Genomic DNA, 26,562 nt, shown 5'->3' on the forward strand with positions numbered 1-26,562 from the left:
TGCCTGGGCCGCGGTAGCTTGTGGGGGTTGTAGTCCGGGCTCTGGCACCTCGCCGGAAGTGGTTGGACCTGACCCATCCGGCGACTACAAGTCCCAGAGAGCAGCGCGTCGAGTGTGACGTGAGCAAGTGGCTGAGGTCGGCGCTGGCGATGCCGCTTCTCGTCAGTAACCGCCCAATCGACCTGCCGTCGTCAACCGGCGATTTCATCGAGCGTTACTCGCAGTTAAAGGTGAGGGGACGGTGACTAATCGAGCGCTCGGCGTTTATTTGCCCAATTTAAAACCAGTTGGAGCTAGTGAGTGAGCGAAGGGAGGCGGGGCGGACGGAGACTTCCTCACACAGGGTTACTAAGGACATCAGGACACACTTGTCCCTCTCAAACTGCGGATTTTGAATAAAACCTGACTGCCTCCATGTCCATGGCATTAATTTTTCAAATTTCTGTTGACAGGGCACTTAATGAGGTGGAGTGGTAGGATTAAGCCAGGAGCCAGGTAAAGTTGTCATCACAAGGGCTGCTCTCCTCATTAGAAAGTCAGACAACACCATGGAAGAGCCCAGTAGGTTTATTTGAAACTTCAAGCTTGCTGTTAAAGATTAAAGATATTAGAGATATTGTGTATATTAAAGATTTAGACATGAATGTAGGATCAGATGGAGACCTTTGAACAGTAAGTTTGCTGGTGACATGAAAATCTGTGATGAGGTAAATAGCAAGGTGGAAAGCCTTAAACAAAAGGAATGTGATTGGGAAAATGTGAGGTTATGCACTTTGACAGGAGCTGCATGTTGTTTAAATTGAGAAAGTAGCGCAGCACAGAGATTTGGGGATCCTTGTGCATAACTCACAAAAAGCTAGCATTCAGGTTCAGTAGGTAAAAGTGAAGGCAAATGCAATGTGTTGGCATTTTGTTTTCAAAGGAAAGGGAGTATTAAAATAGGGATGTCCTGCTAAAACCATACAAAGCACTAGCTAGACCACAGTTGGTCCTCTTTATCCAGGGCTAGACCACAGTTGGTCCTCTTTATCCAGGGAATGACATACTGACGTTGGAGGCTAAACAGAGAAGATCCTGAACATGAAAGGTTTTCCTAAGAGGAGAGCTTACGTTGGTTAGGCCTGTACTGATTGGAGTTTAGAAGAATGAACGGAAACTTTATGGAAATATACACGATTCTTGTTCGGGATGTGGTGTGCTGGAGGTTGACAGTGCTGACAGAGTAGATGTAAAGAGGTTGTTTGCTCAAGTGGGAGAGTCTACGACCAAAGGGCATAATCTCATAGTAAGGGGTAGACAGAGATGAAGTACAATTTCTTCAGAGGGTAGTAAATCTGTGGAATTCATTACTGCAGTGGCTGTCAAGGCTGTCATTTATTACATTGAAGGCTAAGATGGATCTTTAATTAGTATGGGAATGAAGGGTTATAGGGATAAAGCAGAAAAGTGAAATTAAGATTTCCATGTCAACCATAGTCTCATTAAATGGTACAGTTGACTCAATGGACTGAATGGTCTCCTCCTCTTCCTGTGTCTTATGGTTCTCTAGGTTCAGGGCAGCACGGTGGCACAGTGGTTAGCACTGCTGCCTCACAGCGCCAGAGACCTGGGTTCAATTCCCGCCTCAGGTGACTGACTGTGTGGAGTTTGCACGTTCTCCCCGTGTCTGCGTGGGTTTCCTCCGGGTGCTCCGGTTTCCTTCCACAGTCCAAAGATGTGCAGGTCAGGTGAATTGGCCATGCTAAATTGCCCGTAGTGTTAGGTAAGGGGTAAATGTAGGCGTATGGGTGGGTTGCACTTCGGCGGGGCGGTGTGGACTTGTTGGGCTGAAGGGCCTGTTTCCACACTGTAAGTAATCTAATCTAATCTAAGACTATACTGGCTTTCACTTCCATTTAAGAAAATATACCATTTTAGTAAATACATTTCTTCTGCAGCCTCTACTTTAATTGGGTTCTAAGTTATTTTTTAGTTTAGTCAACATTTCTTGTTTTTTGCACTCTAAACATCGAACTGTAAAACAAAGCCTTCTGTATGCCTTTCAAACAGATCTCTGCATTTGTCATCTTCAAAGGTTTGTGTATATAGCCTCAGTAAACAGACCATGGCCTCTAGTGTGTCAGCTTCAGTGTTCTGAGGAAGAGTGTTTGTTCACAAATACCTCACATTGACCTTTTTTTGACACAAGCTGGAGGTTCATAGTGTTGCCTGCCTTCCTGAATGGGTTGGAGAAATGGACATTAGATAGCAAACAACTCAAACCCTTGGAGAGAGATCACCTGCAAGCTTGTACCAGTTGGCTCTTGGGATGTTGGACTGAGAGAAGAGGTTCTGATTCTAGTTAATAGGCCACATTGTCCACACAGCTGACACCACACTCCCAAAACAAGTGGTATAATCTGAGCTATATCATGGCAAGCAGTTATTGGACATCCTCTGAAGTCTCCTTGAATAAATCCAACTAAAGGGAATTTTGCTCAGTGTCACCCAAACTGAAGGACAATTTGCAAAGTTACTAGCTATTTTGAGTGTCTCTGATAGATCAGGTGGGGGCCAAGCTGAAACAGGGGAAGGATTGTTTAGAAACCTGAGCAATTCACCCACTAGCCTCTTCAAATGTTACCTGCCCCACTTATAGCACACTGTTGAACTGGATTACCTGGTTACCTCAGGGATCCACAATTCTAAAGTGGAAGAAAGTTCTTGTCTGTCACAAGGGATTATATAAGAAGAAGAGAGAGTTCAAGAAGCTCATAGAAATAATTTAAATTTATAGAAAGGCAATTTAAATAGCCATCATAAACGATCATGAAACAAGTTATATATGTAATCAATTTGGGCTTATTCCTGGAAGATTTATCATTTAGTTTTGGATCAAAGTAACAAATAAACCCAATATCTGCTTTCATGATATTACTTTCCAAAACGCATCCGTTATCAACAAAAGATCTTCCTCAGAACATCTGAGCTCGCAATGAGCACTTTTTGAATGAAAGAAGATGCAGACTTTGTCCCCAGTTGCTCCATCCCACCATCTGCACTGTACCTCATCCCAGCTGCTCCCACACCTCCAGAACCAAAGTGTTTTTCCTCCTCTGAGTTGCTCTCAATATTGCCTTGATGATCTTTTATTCTCAGACCTTTCACTTCAGTCCTGCAGAATCAGTAGCTTTAGGGGCATCAAACCTGAGCTGAACAGGCCACCAATTGAGAAAATTAATTGTGAATCAATGTAGTGTAGGGATTTTCTCTTTAGACTAGAAATGTGAAAGGCCAAACAAAACACTTATGTTATTACTGCTGCTTTAGTATTTAGAAAACAGATGGAATCAACTTTATGCTGGGAAGTGCAATTTAGAAACACAGGAGTTCTTGCTTTTGTTTTAACCAGTGTTGCTCTTCTGCTCTAAATCATTGTAAGTCTGTGTTTTTAATATTATTGAAACTGGGACAATAGGTCACAGTGGCAGTTCCTGCTCCATAAGCCTTCCCTAATCTTTCCTGAGAGTTAGCACTGGAATGTCATCCTCAATCATATTTGTAAAGAGGCTATTTTAACTTATGTATATGTGATTCTTCCTAAGTTTTGCAAGATTGATACGGTTAATGTTTAGATAAATCTTTGCCAGAGAGCAAAACAAATTTGAAGATAGTCAAAAGATATAATTGCTAATTATTCTAACAAGCACCTTTCAAATTTTGTTATTTTTTTTATTGTTTTTCATGTGAGGTCAACATTTTACTGCTGTAAGTTCAAGTTCTGCCTGTTTTTCTAGGAAACTGCAAAATCTCTCCAATCTAAACCAGTGCGCAAGATAGATCATAAAGGGCTTTTGTATGTTCATCAAAGAGAATTCGCAGCAACAACTCCTCAGGATGGTAGGTATTGCTGTATTTTACATATTGAAGATGAAGTTACAAAAATGAGGAAAGGGAATTTTGCCAGTGATTTGTCCATTAGCCATACCACGTGGAGATGATCCAGTTGCCCTTTGAAGTTAATGGGGTCAATTTAGTGTACTGGGTTTATTTTGTACATTTGTGGGTTGTAGCAGTTGCTGTCTAGGACTGTACTTGTGGTCTGTCCCCAGTTGTACTTGGCAGTCAATCAACAAACATTTGAAATAGTTATTCCATGAATTAAGTTTAGGTGGAGACTTATTTGCCTTGTAGTTGTGTGCATTACTGTTTTATATGGTCTCCATCCATCTTTTAATTTCTTGGCAATTTTAAACACTATAAAATATTGTCTTACTCACTTTCATCATAACAAGAATGAGTGCAACTTCTTGGGGAAAAAAAAAGGAAGAACCTCATTCATGTGCCTCCTTTCACAACCTCAAACATTCTCAAAATGCTTTGTACACAACGAAGTACTGATGTAGTATAAAAACCGTCACTAAGCACAGACTGGCCATATCCTACACAACAATTGTACTTCAAAGTAAATTGATAGGTTGCAAAGTGCTGTGCAGTGTCCTGAGGGCATATGGTGCTGTATAAATGCCATGGATCCTGACCAAGTGCAGTTAAAATCTTGAAGGATTTGGCTTGATGGATAAGTGGGCAAAAGTGAGGACTGCAGATGCTGGAAACCAGAGATTTTAGTTAGAGTGGTGCTGGAAAAGCGCAGCAGGTCAGGCAGCATCCGAGGAGCAGGAAAATCAACGTTTCGGGCATAAGCCCTTCATCAGGAATGGTGGCAGGGAGCCTCCAGATGGAGAGATTAGTGGGGGATGGATAAGTGAAAGAGAGCAGAGCGCTGAATGGTTGATCTCCACCTTCCTGACAAAAATCTCCAAGAGTTATTTGCATCCATGTAAATAAGACATAAAAAGGGCATAGGGGAAGGTTTAAATGATACATTTAATACTGAAAAAAAAGTCAAATTACTTTTTTTCTAAGCAGTGTCAACAGAAGTGGGTTGCATTGGTAGAGGAGAGTGAGGCTGGATACCACTTGATGTGATCCTGCCCAGCTCTAATAATGGATGGTTAATCCACTTCTGTGGCCAGATATTCTTAAGTGTTCATCTCTTGGACTTGAGGGACTGAAAATAGAGGCTGAACCAGGAGGATGAAAGAAATTAATGATTGGTAGCTTGCATCCTTATCCCTGGAACAATTTTATGGACTGTTGCCAAGTAGGAATACATTTGCTTATGATCCAAAGTCAACTGTAAAAAGATAAACAAGCTCACCAAGTTGTGAACGTTTTAAATGGCAAGATAAGCTCAGCTACTTACAAGTGCACAGTAACATTGTATAATATGCCAAGCGGGTCAAGCCAAGAACTTAAATTAGGCATGGACAGTTAGCTTAAAACCTGAGAAATGTTCTTGGGTATGAATGGTGTATTTTATTTATACAATGCTGAGACTAATTTGGTATCACTCTTGTGTGATTCTTTATTGTCAGGATACAGCATGGGTGATTTACTTCAAATTCAAAGAAAGTAAAACTTCCATTGAGCTCTTGGAGCAGAGCACACAGGTAATGAAAGTATATTTTATTGTAAAATGCAAAGATGTTGACTAACATTTTTTTGCATTTCTTTAACCACAGGTTCTGTGTCTATACTTGGTACAGAAGATGCAACCACTTGCCACATGGTAGTTCTGCGACACTCAGGTAATGAGAAATGCTTTACAGTGGTGCAACTGAGCAGTTAATTGATATTTGTTATAACTTGAAGATTCATTGTGTGGAATAATGTGGTCAGTCTCCATTCAAACAAGCCAAAATGGCTACATTTTTTCAGTTTGTGAAATTCTGCAGTTTTAAAACCAAATAGCAGTACAAGTAGCTTTTTGGGGATTTAATTTGGCAAATAATTGTTTTTTTTAAAAGGTTGTTTTCATAAAAAACAATTAGATTATTCCTTTACTGCTTTTTATTTATTCTTTATTTTTTCCTTTTCATCTTCCAATCCCACATCCAAACTGCCCTTTGGAGATGGAATCTAGATGATGTAAAGTAGGGTACTAATTACCTTCATAACGTTTAGAAGATATTTCAAAATTTGTGAGAAGATTTGTAGCTCGGGTGCTCGTTGTTGTGGTTCTGTTTGCCGAGCTAGGATGTCACCTAGATGGGATGAAACGTCTGCAACACAAATTCCCAGCTTGGTGAACAGAACCAGAACAGATATTTCAAAAATGTGCAGGCATCAAATACATAATCGCATCCATGATAAATACATGAAATCTCCTTAATTTGTATTTTCTGCTCTTTCTCTTCCTGAGGATTGTGGTACAATTGTGTAGGTGCCAACTACACTCTCAAAAAATGCCATGAGGCAAAGTAAAAGCATGAAGCTAAAGAGTGGATTTCAATAGAATGTATGCATGGTGCAGGCCAGTCAGCCCAATTTATTCATACTTATGCTCCTCATGAATTTCCTCCGGTCTTAGAACATCTAACCTGAAAAGCACAAATTTCCATTTTCAACTTCATGCCAGGGTTGGAGGATTTGAGCTACGAGGGGAGGCTGAATAGGCTGGGACTATTTTCACTGGGGTGTCAAAAGCTGAGGGGGACCTTATAGAGGTTTATAAAATCATGATTGGCATGGATAAGGTAAATAGACAAGGTCTTTTCCTGGGGTGGGGGAGTCCAGAACTAGAGACCATAGGTTTAGGATGAGAGGGTAAAGATTTAAAAGGGACCTAAGGGGCAACCTTTTCACACAGAGGGTGGTGTGTATATAATGAACTGCCAGCAGAAGTGGTGGAGACTGATACAATTAAAAGGCATCTGGATGCGTATATGAATAGGAAGGGTTTAGAGGGATATGGGCCAAGTGCTGGAAAATGGGGCTAGATTATGTTCGGATATCTGTCGGCATGGACGAGTTGAACTGAAGGGTCTGTTTCCATGCTGTACTTCTCAATGACTCTATGTTTACCTAGATTCCTCTTAAATGTATTAGTGCTGCTCATCTTAAATGCTCCTTGTAACGAGTTCTCCAGTCTCATCACTCTGGGTAAAGACCAACCTGAACATGTTTTTTAGACATTGGAGGTATCTTGTATGACTTTGTTGTCCTTGCTGAATATTCAGTTATATACAGAGGCAGGCATGCACTCACAGCGAATGTAATGGAAGATGTATCAGTTGTATGGATTCATGTCATTTTTGGAGTTTAGTCTTTAAACTACTGGCAAATGGTCCATTATATGTGAAGGTGTTTTGAAAATCAAGTATGTCCGTCTTTATGCAATCATGATTCTAAACTGATACGTGCCCCATAGAGTGTTAATAGAAGTTTGTTTATTTTGGGGTCTTTACAACTGGAGCGATAAAACATTGAAGGGCATCAGCTTATTATTGGGTTTATAATAATCAATGATTGAATTTAGTTGAGAAAACCTCAGAGGTTGGAGAGCAGTTGGACAGTTTGAAGGAGACCTGATTGAAGTCTCTCAGGACAAAAAGGTAAAAATATATATAAGATTGAGGGACAGGAAGAGGATGGATAGGAAACAGCTGAGTAACAAGGGAGCATAATTTTAAAGTGAAAGGCAGGAGGTTCAGAGGGGACTTGAAGAACTTGTTTTCATCCAGAGGGTGCTGGGTGTCTTAATGCACTATCTGGGAGGGTGGTTGAAGGGGAAATCTCACCAACTTTTACAAAGTACTTGGATGAGCCCTTGAAGTGTTGTAATATTCGAGACTATGAGCCGAGTGTGGGAATGTGGAACTGGTATAGACTTGATGGGCCTCTTCTGTGCCATATGCTGCTATGAGATCGTTCAGAGCAGTTAAAGAAAAGAGAGGGTAAAGATTTAAAAGGGACCTAAAGGGCAACTTTCTCACACATAGGGTGGTGCATATATGGAATGAGCTGCTGGAAGAAATGGTACAATTACAACATGTAAAAGGTATCTGGATGGGTATATGAATAGGAAGGATTTAGAAGGATATGGGTTAAATGCTGGCAAATGGGATTAGATTTATCTAGATAACTGGTCAGCATGGACGAGTTGGACTGAGGGGACTGTTTCCGTGCTGTACAGCTCTATAACTAAAATTTCCCTGATTTGTGAGTTGCTGTAAAATGATGGTATTAGTAAGCAGATGGGATTTTGTTTTGCCATATGTTTTGAAATATTTATATGTTATATTTGTAAAGCATTTTTTTGTTTATTTCATTGTTTATTTTGTGTCATAAACTTCCATTAGTTTGTTAAAACTAAATCTGCTACCTTATTTGCATATCTTTTCAGTCAAAACCCACCATTCTAAAAGAAGGCAAGATATGACCTATCAAGCTAGGGTTCATTCTGGTGTATGATTTGTCCTGTAGAAACATAAGTTGGGATTATAACAATGTAAACACTGGATGGCTCTCAGCTCTGATGTCCATAGCTGAACTTTCCTCTTCTACCACCCTTCCAGTAAACTGCACATTTCCTTCATGTAGTTACAACTATACATTCTGTTCTTTATTTATGTTCATTATTTGGATTCATTTTTAGGGAGTGGGGCTACAAGTTTGGGACATTGTGATGGAACAGATACAGAAATGACGGTGTCTTTAATGTTAAATGCGGTGAAGTCCTTGTCAGTAGGATGTGATTCTGGAAGGTAAGTTCTCAGTGCACTGCATTATAACCTGCTAATAAGGGCAGATCTTCACTTCCTGAATCATTTCACCTAATAGCTACGTTTCAATCAGTGAATCATGGATATCTGTCAACATGTCAGCTTTTATATTTGAGAACCATGCTGACTTAGTTGCTATAATTTCCAGTCTATCTGCTCCTGTAATAAGGTTTCAGAGAAAGAATAGTCCTTTTGGAAAGATGCAAAATTCCAGGTTGGGTTGAGAATGAGAAAATTGGATATCCAACTAATCCAAAGTGAAATGTTTAATAGGACTGTCTTCCCCCTTAGAATTGCTTAAAGTGGATTTGCAAGATAATTTTAACTGTTGAGGTTGTGATGAAAGTCGGGAACATTGATTTTAAATAATATCATCTTGATTAATATAGAACATAGAACATTATAGTGTAGTACAGGCCTATCTGTGGAACCAATCTGAAGCCTATCTATTCTACACTATTCCATTTTCGTCCAATGACCATTTAAATGCCCTTAAGTTTGTGAGTCTACTACTATTGCAGGCAGGGTGTTCCATGCCCCTACTACACTGAGTAAAGAAACTACCTCTGACATCTCTCCAATATCTATCACCCCTCAATTTAAAGCTATGTCTCCTCATGCTAGCCATCACCATCCAATGAAAAAGGCTCTCACTGTCCACCTTATCTAACCCTCTGATTATCTTATGTCTCAATTAAGTCATCTCTCACTTTTCCCTCTAATGAAAGCACTCTCAAGTCCCTCAGCCTTTCCTCATGGCCTTCCCGCCATACCAGGCAACATCCAAGTAAATCTCCTCCTGAACCATTTCCAAAGCTTCCACATCCTTCCTATAATGCAGTGACCAGAACTATATGCAATACTCCAAGTGTGGCCACACCACGGTTTTATACAGCTATGGCTCTGAAACTCAGTGCCTCTACCGATAAAAGCTAACATACCATATGCCTTCTTAACAACCCTATCAACCTAGGTGGCAGCTTTCGGGGATCTATGTACATGGATACAGCGATCTCTGCTCATCTACACCACCAAGAATCTTACCATTAGCCCAGTACTATGTGTCCCTGTTGCTCCTTCCAAAGTGAATCACCCCACACTTTTTGGCATGAAGCTCCATTTGCCACTTCTCAGCCCAGCTCTGCAGCTTGTCTATGTCCCCTGTATTGCAACATTCTTCAGTGCTATCCACAACTCCACCGACCTTAGTGTCATCTGCAAATTTACTGACCCATCCTTCTATGCTCTCATCCAGGTCATTTATAAAAATGACAAACAGCAGAGGCCTCAATACAGATCCTTGCGGTACACCACTACTAACCGAACTTCAGGATGAATATTTTCCATCAACCAGCACTCTCTGTCATCTTTCAGCTAGCCAATTTCTGATCCAAACTGCTAAATCACCCTCCATCCCATGCCTCTGCATTTTATGCAATAGCCTACCGTGGAGAACCTTATGAAACACCTTACTGAAATCCATATGTACCACATCGACCGCTTTACCCTCATCTACCTGTTTGGACACCTTCTCAAAGAACTCATTAAGGTTTGTGAGGCATAGCCTATCCTTCACAAAACTGTTGGCTATCCCTAAGCAACTAATTCCTCTCTAGATGATTTTAAATCCTATCTCTTTTAATCTTTTCTAACACTTTATCCACAACCGAAGTAAGGTTCACTGGTCTATAATTAACAGGGTTGTCTCTACTCCCCTTTTTGAACAGGGGGACAACATTTGCTTACCTCCAGTCTTCTGGCACTATTCCTGTAGACAATGATGACATAATGATCAAAGCCAAAGTCTCTGCAATCTCCGCTTAGGCTTCCCAGAGAATCCTAGGATAAATCCCATCCATCCCAGGGGGCTTATCTATTTTCACACTTTCCAGAATTGCTAACTTCTCCTCCTTGTGAACCTCAATCCCATCTAGTCTAGTAGCCTGTATCTCTGTATTCTCCTCGACAACATGATCTTTTTCCAGTGTTTTTGAATGGATTCAAGTCTGAATATTTACTTGCTCATCCTACGGATTTTGTTACCCACTTCCATTCAGTCTTTTAATCTTCAAATTGATTGAGAGAGTAATATTAGGGCATGTATAGTTAACAGCTATGTGGACACCCTCCCATCCTCATTGTAACTGTGTCAAGTCACCTAAAGAATATTAGCTTTGGGCCAGACAACATGTTGCCAATCAGCAGCCAGGCTGGTATAAAGTGTAGGTTGGTATAGGTTTCTGTTATCATACAGTGCCTATGGCATTGCCAACACTCTTTCATTCAATAATAGTTCAGTACAGCAGAATTTTCAGGAATCAATTTGATAAAGAGGAAATCGTGGAATTTTTGACATTGTGACTAATAAAAGATCTATTGTGACCTAAATCTTCTGCATTTACTGTTTATTCAGCTTGAAACTGTTTAAAATATTGTAATTCTGGAAAAAACAATAATTAATGCATTTTCATGTCAGGTTAAATTGCACAGTACAGATACGTGATATGGTGAAAGACTAACAATATCTTTGGTGCAGAGGGTGGATGAGCAGAAGTGTACTTCCTTGAGCAGCATTGCACCTCAGTTTTAATGTAGTTCAGAGGGGACTGAGAGGTAAAACAAAAGATTAATTAAGGGAAAGTCTTAAAAATTATCATGAAGGATGCAATCCAGCTTGCTTGAAACCTCTCTAGACAGGAGCTGAGCATCACCTTGACTTGATTGTCAAATATCTTTAATGTTTCATCCACATTTTTACAGTTTTGTAAATTTATGTTAAGACCATGCATGACTAAAAAGGTATATTTCTGAATTGCTTTTCTGAGTGAACGTGATGTGAAGATAATGGAATAGTGTAGGTTCAATGGGCTTCAGATTGGTTTCACAGGTTGGCGCAATATCGAGGGCCGAAGCGCCTGTACTGTGCTGTAATGTTCTATGACGTAAAGAATATTAATGTTTGATTAGAGTGGAAGATCTTATGGATTAAATAGTTTTTTCCAAAATAAATGGTGAAATTACTGTACTTTTGTGTTTTTTAGGTATGAGGTTCACCTTGTTGGGGGATTCATTGATGAAAGGTCGTTGTCTCACAGACTCACTCTTGAACTTCTTGGTAGGTTTTAATCCAGTATTTTACGGTTGAGATATTTGGGAATTTAGCTGTTTATTATGCTAGTGTAGCAACGGTAATGTCTTGTGATAATGCTGTGAGAGAAACAGGAAAGAAAAAGAATAATATGATAGTTGAAATTGTAAAATACAGTTAACATTGCACATTATATACATTATCTTTCTTTTGTTCCTTGATTTTTGTGGTTATCTTTCTGTTTGATAAGATTACAGTTGTGAAAATACTTTTCCTAATTTTCTCTTTCACCCTTGTGACTTCCCACAAGAGATTTCTTGTGATTTAAAATTTTTTTCTATTCAAATCTCCTGTAGCCTTGCAACCCTCAGAGAACTTAGTTCTTCAAACTCTGTCTCACCTCTTGAGCACTGATTCTGTCCTGTCTCTCAATGGCCACAGTGTTTTCATCTGTTTAGGCCCAAAGCTCTGGGATTTCTTCCAGTTCCCTCCAGTCTTTATGACCTCTGAGGAGGCTATCTCTTTGGTTAAACCTTTAGTTAGTTTATCCCCCTGTCAAACAAATATTCAATTTTGGATATTGATGAGGGGGTGGCCCATCAGGTGACAGCAGCATCTGATGTGGGGGGTCTTTTAAGGACCAGCTGATTAGAAAGCAAGACAGGCATATTCTTGTGAAAATGAACAAAAGAAATGGCAAGATTCGGGAAACTTTCGATGGGGATATTATCAGTCTTGTCAAAAAAAAGGAAGCATCCGTAATATCTAGGCAATGAGAAACAAACAAAATCATAGGATCCCTACAATGTGGGAACAGGCCCTTTGGCCCAGCAAGTCCACACTGTAGTGTGACCTACCCAGACCCATTCTCTTACCCAATATGTACCCCGACTAATGCACCAAACCTACACATCCCTGAACACTATGGGCAATTTAGTCTGGATTGTGGGAGGAAATTAGAGCACCCACACAGACACCGGGAGAATGTGCAAACTCCACACAGACAGTCGCCCGAGGCTGAATTCGAACCTGGGTCCCTGGTGCTAACCACTGAGGCACTGTGCTGCCCCTTGAAGAATATAGAGAAAGTCAGAAGAGGCTCAAATGGGGAGAATCCCAAAACATTTTATACACACATAAAGAGCAAGAGGGTAGCTAGGGAAAGAGTCGGACCACTTGGGGGTAACAGAGGAAGGTTATGTGTGGAGTCAGAGGAAATGAATGAGATCCTTAATGAATATATTGCATCAGTATTCAGACCGAGGCACATGGGGGATGTTGAGGTTAGGGAAAGATGTGTGAATACTCTCGGGCAGGTCAACACAACGAAGAAGGAACTGTTGGGTGTCTCGAAGTACGTTAAGTCAGACAAGTCCCCAGGGTCAGATAGGATTTATCTCCGGATACTGAGAGAGGCAAGACAAATATCTGGGCCTTAAGAGATATCTTTGCATCCTGTTTGGCCTCAGGTGAAGTTCCAGAGAACTGGAGAATGGCTAATATTGTTCCTTTTGTTTAAGAAAGAAAAAAGATAGTCAAGGTAATTACAAGCAAATGAGTCTGATGTCAGTGGTGGGAAGTGGTAGGAGAAGATACTGAGACAGGATTTATTCAGATTTGGAAGTCAATGGACTTGTTAGTGATAGGCAGCATGGATTTGTGTGGGAAAGGTCATGTCTCATCCACTTGACTGAGTTTTTTGAAGAGGTGACAGGAATGATTGATGAGGGAAGGGCAGTGGATGTTATCAAAATGGACTTTAGTCAAGCATTTAGAACATAGAACATAAAACAGTACAGTACAGCACAGAACAGGCCCTTCAGCCCACAATGTTGTGCCGACCATTGATCCTCATGTATGCACCCTCAAATTTCTGTTACCATATGGATGTCCAGCAGTCTCTTAAATGTCCCCAATGACCTCGCTTCCACAACTGCTGCTGGCAACGCATTCCATGCTCTCTCAACTTTCTGTGTAAAGAACCCGCCTCTGACATCCCCTCTATACTTTCCTCCAACCAGTTTAAAACTATGACCCCTCGTGTTAGCCATTTCAGCCCTGGGAAATAGTCTCTGGCTATCGACTCTATCTATGCCTCTCATTATCTTGTAAACCTCAATTAGGTCCCCTCTCCTCCCCCTTTTCTCCAATGAAAAAAGTCCGAGCTCAGTCAAACTCTCTTCATAAGTCCTCCAGTACAGGCAGCATCCTGGTAAACCTCCTCTGAACCCTCTCCAAAGCATCCACATCTTTCCTATTGGATAAGGTATCTCATGGCAGGCTTTTTGGTATGGAAGGTAGAGTCTCATGGGATTTGAGATAATCTGGCTAGATGGATACAAAACGGGCTTTGACAACGAAGAGAGATGGTAGTGGTGGTAGGGTACTTTTTGGAATGGATATCAATAGCTAGTGGCGTTCCGCAGGGATCAGAGCTGGAACCTTCTGTTGTTTCTCACATATATAAATGATCTGGAGGAAAATGTAAGTGGTCTCATTATTAAATTTGCGGATGACACCAAAAATTGGTGGAGTTGCAGATAGTGAGGAGGATTGTCAAAGGATACAGCTGGATATAGATTGCAGATTTCGGCAGAGAAATAGCAGATGAAGTTTAATCTGGACAAATGTGAGGTGATGCATTTTGGAAGATCAAATTCAGGTGCTGAATTATACAATAATGGCAGAAGCTTTAGGAGAATTGACATATGGAGGAATTTGGGCATACAGGTCCACAGATCCCTGCAAGTGGCAACACAGGTAGTCAAGAAGGCATCCAGTACACTTACCTTCATCGGCCAGGGCAGTGAATATAAAAGTTGGCAAGTTATCATACAACTATATAAAACTCTTAATAGGTCACATTTGGAATATTGCGTGCAGTTGTGTATCACCGTGGATGTTTTGGAGAGGGTGTAGAGAGGAATTACCAGGATGTTGTCTGATCTGGAGGGTTTTAGTTATGAGGAGAGGTTGGATAAACTTGAGATTATTTTCACTGGAAAGACAGAGGCTGAGGGGGTGACCTGATAGAGATCTACAAAATTGAGAGGCTTTTTCCCCAGTGTAGAAAGGTCAACCATACGAGGGCACAAGTTCAAAGTGAGAGGGGGAAATTTAAGGGGAGAAATGCAGGAAACATTTTTCACACAAGAGGGTATTGGGTGCCTGGAATACACTGCCAGTGGCTGTGATGGCATTTTTGATAGACATATGAACGTGAGGCGAACTGAGGAATAGGTACTGTCTGTGGGCAATAAATAGCATGTTTAAATGAGGATTAGGAATCAGCACAGGCTGAAGGGCCTGTTCCTGTGCTGTATGGTATTATATTTGTCATTTCTTCTTTTAATGCTTCAATGAAACACTGGGAAGTTTTATATCCATAGAAGGTAAAAATGCTCTCCAAATGCTTTCTGAGATGATGTCCTGATGGTTTGCAGCTAGCTCTCCAAAAACTTCCTACTCCCGGGCTGTGGCCCTCTGGCCAAAAGGTTCACCTAAAGGGGGTGGTGAAATTTGTCTCCTGTCTCAGATAAAGAATATTTTCTGATTTAATTGACTTGCAATAAGTTCACCAACATCAGCAGACCTTCTGCTTGCCTTTCTGTTATTCTTCCCGAAGTGAATCACCTCACATTTATCTGCATTGAACTCCATTTGCCACCTCTCAGCCCAATTCTGCAGTTTATCCAAGTCCCCCTGCAATCTGCAACATTCTTCCACACTGTCCACCACTTCATCGACTTTAGTGTCATCTGCAAATTTACTGCCCCACCCACTGATACCTGTGCCCAAGTCATTTATAAAAATGACAAACAGCAGTGGTCCCAAAACAGATCCTTGTGGCACACCACTAGTAACCAGACTCAAGGCTGAATATTTTCCATCAATCAATGATTTTTTTAATGAAAAAATTCCAAAGTGGAATAGCTAACACACATAAAGAACCCAAAGATTGCAACAAACACCAACCATGAATGTCTGCTAAATACTGGCACAATAGATGGAGGACGGGAAAAGTTTCTGGCTGTAAGAGCTGCTCCTTTTTTTTTGAGGTATTTTAGGTGCTGGAGGTGATTTCCTCGAATTCCAGGAGCAGCAATTACTGTTTTATATGCTGTTGCATTGTTTTTGAACTTTGGAAAAAAAAGTCAAAACAACAGCAGTTTAAAAAGAGAGAAGAACAGACAAAGGAAGCACATGGTGAGGACAGAGCAGGGGAGAGAGAGAGAGAGAGAGAGAGAGAGAGAGAGAACCTGCACAGTTACTGCCTTTGCTTTTTTTGAATTCATGTGTCGCTAGACATTGGAGTGCATCTGGGAAAATTAACAAACAGTGAATTTCACAACTAATCTTGGAGGAACGGGTTTGGGTGAAGTTCACAGCACAGAATCAGATAAGTTAATTGTTGTTTTAAGTCTGTCCAAGAGAAAGGCTGTATTAGTACAGTGGGTTCTTTCTTGATTATATGTTTTTGGAGGTAAGTCTCTTGATTAAACTTAAAATATAACCCACAGCTATTAATTTAACCTGGTGCTGTATTTTGTCAAGGAATAAGACGGTGTTATTTTCTGGGTCTGTAGATTGTGAAGGAGCAAAAGTGGCCTTTGCAGTGATATGTACTTCTTGCCAGATGTGGGAATTTAAAGAGAGTTTAAGAATTACTGCAGATTATATCTGCCTTAAATGCTGTTGGATGCAAATCTTATCAGATCAAGTGGATCAGTGGAGAGACAGATAGAAGCGATGAGGAATTTGCAACAGCAACAGTATGTGATGGACGGCAGTTATAGGAAGGGGGGGAAGTCTCAGATACGGTCATATGGGTTAACTCCAGGAAGGGTCAGAGAGGTTGGCACCTAGGGCAGGGGTCTTTTGTGGATACACCCATTTCAAACAGGTATGCTGTTTTGGAAAATGTAAGGGGTGATGGAACCTCAGGGGAATGTAGCACAAACAGCCAAGTTTCTGGTATTAAGACCAGCTCTAATGCAACGAGGGGTACGTCAGCTTCAAAGAGATCAATTGTGTAGTCCAAGGTACAGACAGACGTTTCTGTGGTCAGCAGTGTGTTGTTTCCCTGGTGCCAGGATCTAAGGATGTCTCAGAGGGTGCATAATGTTCTCATGGGGGAGAGGGACCAGCAGGAGGTCATTGTCCACATTGGAACCAACAACATAGGAAGTGAAAAAGCTGAGATTCTGAAGGGAGAATACAGAGAGTTAGGCAGAAACTTAAAAAGGAGATCCTCAAGGGTAGTAATATCTGGATTACTCCCAGTGCTACGAGCTAGTGAGGGCAGGAATAGGAGGATAGAGCAGATGAATGCATGGCTGAGGAGCTGGTGTATGGGAGAAGGATCCGCATTTTTGAATCATTGGAATCTCTTTTGGGGTAGAAGTGACCTGTACAAGAAGGATGGATTGCACCTAAATTGGAAGGGGACTAATATACTGGCAGGGAAATTTGCCAGAACTGCTTGGGAGGATTTAAACTAGGAGAAAGTGAGGACTGCAGATGCTGGAGATCAGAGCTGAAAATGTGTTGCTGGAAAAGCGCAGCAGGTCAGGCAGCGTCTAAGGAGCAGGAGAATCGACGTTTCGGGCATGAGCCCTTCTTCAGGATTCAGGGAGATAGTGAGGAAAGAGATCAATCTGAAACTGGTACAGTTTAGAACAGAAGTGAATCAAACAGGGCAGGCAGGGACAAAGTAGGACTAATAAATTAAACTGCATTTATTTCAGTGCAAGGGGCTGAACAGGGAAGGCAGATGAACTCAGGGCATGGTTATGGGACTGGGATACCATAGCAACTTCAGAAACATGGCTCAAGGGTAGGCAGGACTGACAGCTTAATGTTCCAGAATACAAATGCTACAGGAAGGATAGAAAGGGAGGTAAGAGAGGAGGGGGAGGGGGAGTGGCATTTTTGATAAGGGATAGCATTACAACTGTGCTGAGGTAGGATATTCCTGGAAATACATCCAGGGAAGTTATTTGAGTGGAACTGAGAAATAAGAAAGGGATGATCACCTTATTGGGATTGTATTATAGACCCCCTAATAGTCAGAGGGAAATTGAGAAACAAACTTGTAAGGAGATCTCAGCTATCTGTAAGAATAATAGGGTAGTTATGGTAGGGGATTTTAACTTTCCAAACATCGACTGGGACTGCCATAGTGTTAAAGGTTTAGATGGAGAGGAATTTCTTAAGTGCGTACAAGACAATTTTCTGATTCAATATGTGGATGTACCTACTAGAGAAGGTGCAAAACTTTACCTACTCTTGGGAAATAAGGCAGGGCAGGTGACTGAGGTGTCACTGGGGGAACACTTTGAGGCCAGTGACCATAATTCTATTCGTTTTAAAATAGTGATGGGAAAGGATAGACCAGATCTAAAAGTTGAAGTTCTAAATTGGAGAAAGGCCAATTTTGACGGTATTAGACAAGAACCTTTGAGTGCTGATTGGAGGCAGAATGTTCGCAGGTAAAGGGATGGCTGGAAAATGGGAAGCCTTCAGAAATGAGATAACAAGAATCCAGAGAAAGTATATTCCTGTCAGGGTGAAAGGGAAGGCTGGTAGGTACAGGGAATGCTGGATGAAGAAATTGAGGGTTTGGTTAAAAGAAGGAAGCATATGTCAGGTATAGACAGGATAGATCAAGTGAATCCTTAAAAGAGTATAAAGAAAGTAGGAGTATACGTAAGAGGGAAATCAGGACGGCAAAAAGGGGACATGAGATAGCTTTGGCAAAGAGAATTAAGGAGAATCCAAAGAGTTTTTACAAATATATTAAAGACAAAAGGGTAACTAGATAGAGAATAGGGCATATCAAAGATCAGCAAGGCAGCCTTTGTGTGGAGCCACAGAAAATGGGGGAGATACTAAATGAATATTTTGCATCAGTGTTTACTGTGGAAAAGGATATGCAAGATACAGACAGTAGGGAAATAGATAGTGACACCTTGCAAAATGTCCATATTACAGAGAAGGAAGTGCTGGATGTCTTGAAATGCATTAAGGTGGATAATTCTCCAGGACCTGACCAGGTGTACCCGAGAACTCTGTGGGAAGCTAGAGAAGGGATTGCTGGGCCTCGATAGTCACAGGTGAGGTGTCAGAAAACTGCAGGTTGGCACACGTGGTGCCACTGTTTAAGAAGGGCGGTAAAGACAAGCCAGGGAACTATAGACCGGTGAGCCTGACCTCAGTGGTGGGCAAGTTGTTGGAGGGAATCCTGAGGGACAGGATGTACATGTATTTGGAAAGGCAAGGATTGATTAGGGATAGTCAACATGGCTTTGTGCGTGGGAAATCATGTCTCACAAACTTGATTGAGTTTTTTGAAGAAGTAACAAAGAGGATTGATGAAGGCAGAGCAGTAGATGTGATCTATATGGACTTCAGTTTGACAAGGTTCCCCGTGGGAGACTGGTTAGCAAGTTAGATCTCACAGAATACAGGGAGAACTAGCCATTTGGATACAGAACTAGCTCAAAGGTAGAAGAGGTGGAGGGTTGTTTTTCAGACTGGAGGCCTGTGACCAGTGGAGTGCCACAAGAATCGGTGCTGGGTCCTCTACTTTTTGTCATTTACATAAATGATTTGGATGCGAGCATAAGAGGTACAGTTAGTAAGTTTGCAGATGACACCAAAATTGGAGGTGTAGTGGACAGCGAAGAGGGTTACCTCAGATTACAACAGGATCTGGGCCAGTGGGCTGAGAAGTGGCAGATGGAGTTTAATTCAGATAAATGCGAGGTGCTGCTTTTTGGGAAAGCAAACCTTAGCAGGACTTATACACTTAATGGTAAGGTCCTAGGGAGTGTTGCTGAACAAAGAGACCTTGGAGTGCAGGTTCAGAGCTCCTTGAAAGTGGAGTCACAGGTAGATGGGATAGTGAAGAAGGCGTTTGGTATGCTTTCCTTTATTGGTCAGAATATTGAGTACAGGAGTTGGGAGGTCATGTTGCGGCCGTACAGGAGATTGGTTAGGCCACTCCTGGAATATTGCGTGCAATTCTGGTCTCCTTTGTATTGGAAAGATGTTAAGGATGTTGCCAGTGTTGGAGGATTTGAGCTTTAGGGAGAGACTGAAAACAGCTGGGGCTGTTTTCCCTGGAGCGTCAGAGGCTTAGGTTTATAGAGGTTTACAAAATTATGAGGGGCTTGGATAGGATAAATAGACAAAATCTTTTCCCTGGGGTTGGGGAGTCCAGAATTAGAGGGCATAGGTTTAGGGTGAGAGGGGAAAGATATAAAAGAGACCTAAGGGGCATCTTTTTCATGTAGAGTGTGGTACGTGTATGGAATGAGCTGCCAGAGGAAATGGTGGAGGCAGGTACAATTGTAACATTTCAGAGGCATTTGGATGGTTATATGAATAGGAAGGGTTTGGAAGGATATGAGCCGGGTGCTGGCAGGTGGGACTAGATTGGGTTGGGATATCTGGTCGGCATGGACAAGTTGGATTGAAAGGTCTGTTTCCATGCTGTATATCTCTGACTCTAATAGTAGCTTTTTATAAGACTTCAGAGTTGCCACTGCCCTTGTATTTCTCTGTGCTGCAATCCTTCTCAGCTGCACCAAGCAAACACTGTTTCTGGGCTTCCTTTACTCCTCCGTTTGTAGGATGATATGTATTTTCAGTTACCAGATGGTTTCTGGGACTTCAGTAGGTCTCCAGCAGCAACACTTCAGTTGTACAGAGACATTTTATATGGCTACTCCTCTATCTCCAATTCAAAGGCAGCATCCTGGCCTTTCTCAGCTCCTCAGAACATCTGAGTCCTGTTGGCAGACTGGTCACAAAAAAAACCTCTGCCACAGCATCTTCCCTCTGCTCCGAAGCACCTGACTGACTGGTAGACCAAACATATCAATCTTCTTTGATTGTCTGTAACTAATTGAACAGATCCCTTGGGTCTCCTTTTGCATCCTACAGTTGTTCCCTGGTCTCCTTTTTGTGCCAGTATCCATTAAGGAGTGCACCTTCCCTTCAAATGTTAAGTCCTTCAGCTTTCTTTTGGGGAAAAAAGCCCATCTCTCTGCCGTGCTCCACAAATACTCCAGAACTCTTGTGCTTTTTGGGAAATGGAGTTTTTGTTGAAGCCACAATTAGGCAAGTTTGTGTTTCATATAGAACGAATGGCATATACTGCCTTAACCACCTCATCAACCTATCCTGCTACCTTCAAGGATCTGTGGATTTGCCCTTCCAAATCCCTTTGCTCCTTCAGAATCATCTTATTGATTGTGTATTCCTTTGCACCTCCCAAAATGTATTGCTTCAATTTCTCTGGATCGAATTCCATCTTCCACCTTTTTGTCCACAGACCTAACTATCTATGTTCTTCCTGCAGTCCTGAAGCTTCCTTTTTCACTGTCAACCCAGTTTTGTCATCTGCAAACTACTTGATTTATGCCCCCTATTATTTGAGTCTCAGTAATTATTATAAACTACAAAAAGCAAGGGACTTAATACAGAGTCCTGTAGAGCTACTGGGGACAGTCTTCCAGCCACAAAAGTATCTGTCAACTATTAGCATTTGCTTCATGCCATTAAGCTAATTTTGGAATCAATTTTCCTTCTGCTTGAATCCATCTTATAATCCACCATCAAATTAAAATCATGTTTCTTCCAGATCCTACGTGTAAAAATTCCCAAATGGTACAAAGGCATCACTGAAATTGATATGTGATCTATATTGGGGATTTTTCTGATCTGCATTATTCTTTCATTGGTTAGAGAAGAAGTTCATTGTGATGTTGAGAAACACAATACGTTGAGTAACCTAATATGCAAGTATATTAGAAATTCTCTGATAAATGAGTACTCAGTGTTTTTAAAAACTTGTAACCCTGGCATGTTTAGAAATTGCTCACTGATGTAGACTGTACCACTTACTGCTTCTTTGAACTGTCTCAAACATTAGTATTTTGGTGAGTTCCATTGATTTCAAGGCTGACATATTGTCACTCTACTGGATTAGTGGTGCTGGAAGAGCACAGCAGTTCAGGCAGCATCCAATGAGCAGCGAAATCAACGTTTCGGGCAAAAGCCCTTCATCAGGAATAAAGGCAGTGAGCCTGAAGCATGGAGAGATAAGCTAGAGGAGGGTGGGGGTGGGGAGAGAGTAGCATAGAGTACAATGGGTGAGTGGGGGGAGGGGATGAAGGTGATAGGTCAAGGAGGAGAGGGTGGAGTGGATAGGTGGAAAAGAAGATAGGCAGGTCAGACAAGTCAAGGAGACAGTAACTGAGCTGGAAGTTTGAAACTAGGATGAGGTGGGGGAAGGGGAAATGAGGAAGCTGTTGAAGTCCACATTGATGCCCTGGGGTTGAAGTGTTCCGAGGCGGAAGATGAAGCAAATGTGGCTGTGGTACCGAGTTTGTTTCACAACATGGTTGAAGAACTTCAGAGCAGAGGAAATGACCTGGGAGTTGCAGTGGGAGAGGGACTCCCTGAGATTCTTGTAGAGAGAGGAGGAAAACTTCTTCAAGGCAGGCATCCTTGCAAGAGGATTCGCAGTAGGGTTAAAATCAACAAGGTAAAAACAATGACTGCAGATGCTGAAAATCAAATACTGGATTAGTGGTGCTGGAAGAGCACAGCAGTCATTGTTTTTACCATATTGTCACTCTAACTTAGTACTGCAATTTGTTACCGGATTGTCTGATCTAACTTTAGATCTCCTTCATGATTTTGGACATAAGGTCTACAAACCATAATTACTTCCTTGAAATTACTCTTGTTAAACTTGTTGCACATATTCAATTTTCTGCTACATTCATTTGCAGAAGCTTTTAATTGTCAGCCAGAGAACATTCATCTGGAAACGTACTGTTTAACAGGTAAATCAATTTCCGTCATTCCTTTGGGTAGGAATAATGAACTGAAATTTGTTTATATTTAACTGTAATGTGATGAATCTGTTTTAAATTGTTTGTAACCTCTTGATTTGACTGGTTTTAAATTTAAAGGGAAAATGGAAGGTTTCAATTTTTCATTTTTATTAATCATGTATAAAATGACTGATTTATAGAATGTTTGCAATTTCTGAGATAACAAAGATCAGCCATGACCATATTGATTGGCAAAGCAGGCTCAAAGGGCCAACTGGCCTATTCCTGTCCGTATTTTCTAAAGCAGTCCACACACTCCTGCAGCAAGACCTAGACAAGTTCTCGGCTTATGTTAATAAGTGATAAGTAAAATTTGCAAATCATGATGATCACCTCCCTTTTATATGCAGAGGCATTATTTGCTCAGTCAACCTCGAAAGTGATTTACTCCCTGTTGAGAAGGTGACATCTTTCTGCTGATGCAATGTTTCTAAGCTGCAGATAATGCTGTCTTTCTGTAACAGTCCAGCCATTTGGGAAACCATGGCATGAAGCTGACAACATATCAGCACCAGCTCTTGAAGCAACAGTTCAGGGTGCAATTTAGTGAAGTTAGTGATCTAAACATTGGACCTCACTGCATCCTTTTGACCAGGCAGAGAAGGGATTAATTTTATGGAGCGGCTTCCTGTGACCTAAAAATGTCAGTTCCCTTTTAGAAAACATTCTTGGAAAACAATTTTACAGACATTCACAGTTGGTGTTTGTTAGTCTTTAGGTTCTTTTCATGTGTTAGCCATTCCACTTTGGAATCCGTTCATAAAAATCATTGTCATCCCAGCTTGCACTCCCTTCTAATTGCCATCATCGATGTTAACTTAGCCCTGGGCCTGCCAGATCCAAAACTGGGATAATTCCATGTATCTAATTTATGTGGAAAGGCATTTCTCCATCAATGCTTTCTCTTTCACGCTTATGTAGTCCCTCATGCTAAATATTCTGCAATAAGATCACTGATCTGAAGTAAGGCATGTTATACGCATCACTTATGTATGAAACCTTGCTTTGTGCAAACATTGGCTGGAATATCCCACAATTTAAAAACAAGCAACTGCATTTCAGAAGTTTTTTGTTGTCTGTAAGCTATCTAGGGCAGTGCTAAATTCACACAATTTCTATTTATGTAGCATGTTATTTCGGGTTTAGGTTTGCTCACTGAGCTGTAGGTTTGATATCCAGACATTTCATTACCTGGCTACGTAACATTAGTGGCGACCTCCAAAGTGAAGCGAAGCGGTTGTCTCCTGCTTTCTATTTTATATCTTTCTCCTGGGGTTTGTGGTGATGTCATTTCCTGTTCGTTTTCTGAGGGGTTGATAGATGGCATCTAGATCTGTGTGTTTGTTTACCACACATCAAAGAAGTTTCAGAAATGACAGCCAGACTACTAAGACCCCTCCGAATCCTAGTAGCAAACAAACCCACCAACACTCTCAAACAAAAACTAACAAACTTAAAAGACCCAGTACAACCCATGGACAAAACCAACATCATCTACAAAATTCCATGCAAGGACTGTCACAAACACTACGTAGGACAAACAGGAAGAAAGTTAGCCACCAGGATACACGAACACCAACTAGCCACAAAAAGACACGACCCTCTCTCCCTCTTAGCACTACACACTGATGAAATAAAACCACCATTTCGACTGGGACAACACATCTATCCTGGGGCAGGCTAAGCAAAGACATGCCAGAGAATTCCTAGAGGCCTGGCACTCCAACCACAACGCCAGAAACAAACACATAGATCTAGATACTATCTATCAACCCCTCAGAAAATGAACAGGAAGTGACATCACCACAAACCCCAGGAACCCCATCCAGGAGAAAGATATAAATAGAAAGCAGGAGACAACAGCTTCGCTTCACTTGCAGGTCGCCACTGATGATGTTACCTAGCCAGGTAATGAAACGTCTGGATATCAAACCTACAGCTCAGCGAGCAAACCTACACCCTAAACCTCAACCTGAGCTACAAACCTTGCAAAAAGCATGTTTTTTTTTTTGCCTTGCTGGTATTCAATCTATACAACAAAATAAGTTGTAATATTAATTAAATATTTAAAGAAAAAACTGTTCTTTTGTAGAACTTAATGATGTAGTGAAGCAAAATATCCATTGGCCTGTAATTTATGGGATAGGTGAGTATTCATTGCATTTTTTGTGACCTAATCTGCCTCATTTTCACATTTACCAAGCTTTTGTCTTACAAAACCGTCAGTTTAATTTCCTTAAATTTAAAACAAATGAGAGATGGAGAATCTTGAACTCTGGGTTTCTTGATTTTTCTCATCCCTCCTACTAAAAACAAGTTATATTAAATTCTGTGGGCATCAGAAACCCTCTTAACACCTTGCTCTGTTTACTATTCTGTTCTCAGAATGTAGATTGAAGGTTACAGGTCTTTAATCTTGTGCAACTAAGGATAAGTCAATGAACGCTTAGAGGTATTCCTAGTTTTTTAATGTGTCTCCAGCTTAAGAGACATAGGACAGGTGTTTCTATTGCAGCCCTGGTCAATGTTAGCATAGCTTTGTTTTCAAGTTGAGGCATTAAGAGCAGCAAGTATAATAAGACAGTAATGTTACCTTTGGTCTTGAACTTGACAAAAGAAAAACAAAATGCCTAGTACTTATTTCCATTCAAGGATGTTATTTGAAAAGTACATGGGGGTTTGGTGTTACCTGCTTGTGTAAATCATTGATTTTTAAGACACCTAAAAATGTTTAATGTTCTGTGTGGTTTGGATAACTTTCTTTCAGCTGTAAATGTGAAAACTGGAGATATTTTTCGTGCAACTTTCCCAGACAGAGGTCCAGATGAGGTTATCCGTGCTGCTCGTACCTTTTTAGAAGGTTCTGTAAGTTTCAAGATCACAAGTCAATTTAAAATCACCCAAGCTGTCTTATGTACATTTGTTTTCTAAGTTATGTTTTTTTTGGTCTTCCAAGATCATGTCAGTTTATAATGCAAAAGAGGAACAACTGCAGATTGAACCTTACCAGTGGAAACAATTTACAGCTGCTCAGTTCTGGTTGCAGCAGACTGATCAAGTGATACTACAGGTACAAAGCATTTGTTAGTTTGAGATTTGTGCTGCTTACTAGAAGTTGCCCGAAAGGTGCACGTGAGTACTTCAGGAGCTTCATTTCTCTGGGAGATATACACAATTAATTGCTGTCTCTTCACAGAACTTTTCCACATCTCCACTTGTTGAGCCATCACACTTCGTTAAACATGAGAGGTCCATTTTCCAATTTCTGTCTCACTATCCAGAGGAGCCATTATTTCCTAAGGGTAGGTCCAGGATCTACAAAAAAACTGCAGATGGTTTGTGGGAGAGGATTGACTGTGCTGCCTAATGTTTTGAATTTCAGAGCCACTAACACCCAAGTGCTTTAACTGCTTCTGATCACAAGTGATACTGCAAAAAGAGCACAACATGGAGGCATGTTTATGCACGTTTAAAGCAGTTTATCCTGCAATTGCAGTTTCAAAAAAATAAATTCCTGAACCATTTTATCAGCTGACAGTACACTAAGTACTTTTATAAGGCTTCAGCAATCAATTTATGGACCACAGTATGCAGAATGTTCTGGAGGAAAAAATATGCTTCGGGTTTGCAAAGGTGGGAGTTTGCACAAGAAAATTGAATATTTTACTGGAGCCAGTAAGTCTGGTGAATACTTGCAAATTTATTGTTTGATTTATGTAATGATACAAGAATTAAAATAAATTACAATTGCTTTTTTTTGTGATATCATTTTTGAACTACATGCTGTTGCAGAGCAAGCCCACTATTTTGTACTTATTGCAAGGGCATTAGACAATAAAATGGAATACTCCCATGTCTTTGATAAACAGAATGGCTTGGGTAAGGAATCATAAAACTATAAAGATACCACAAGACCCTCTAACTTGTACCTTCTGGATCAATCCAGATTTCTGCATGC

General features: G+C 40.9%; 1 protein-coding gene across 2 annotated transcripts; it reads left to right on the top strand.

Moving 5' to 3' along the window:
* Positions 1–102: 102 nt before the first annotated feature.
* On the top strand, positions 103–26,367 carry ntan1 (N-terminal asparagine amidase). 2 transcript variants are annotated; one of them, XM_072560141.1, is made up of 11 exons: positions 103–230; positions 3,777–3,879; positions 5,418–5,450; positions 5,565–5,630; positions 8,480–8,588; positions 11,648–11,721; positions 22,500–22,553; positions 24,697–24,750; positions 25,372–25,469; positions 25,561–25,674; positions 25,801–26,367. In XM_072560141.1, exons 1-11 carry the CDS (start codon positions 150–152, stop codon positions 25,969–25,971), a joined length of 957 nt encoding a protein of 318 aa, XP_072416242.1. In that variant the 5' UTR covers positions 103–149; the 3' UTR covers positions 25,972–26,367. The 2 variants fall into 2 exon arrangements, with proteins under 2 accessions (XP_072416242.1, XP_072416243.1); XM_072560142.1 differs by lacking the exon at positions 5,418–5,450.
* The last annotated feature ends 195 nt before the right edge of the window (positions 26,368–26,562 follow it).

This window comes from Chiloscyllium punctatum, chromosome 40, assembly GCF_047496795.1.
Source record: "Chiloscyllium punctatum isolate Juve2018m chromosome 40, sChiPun1.3, whole genome shotgun sequence".
Taxonomy (NCBI): Eukaryota; Metazoa; Chordata; class Chondrichthyes; order Orectolobiformes; family Hemiscylliidae; genus Chiloscyllium; species Chiloscyllium punctatum.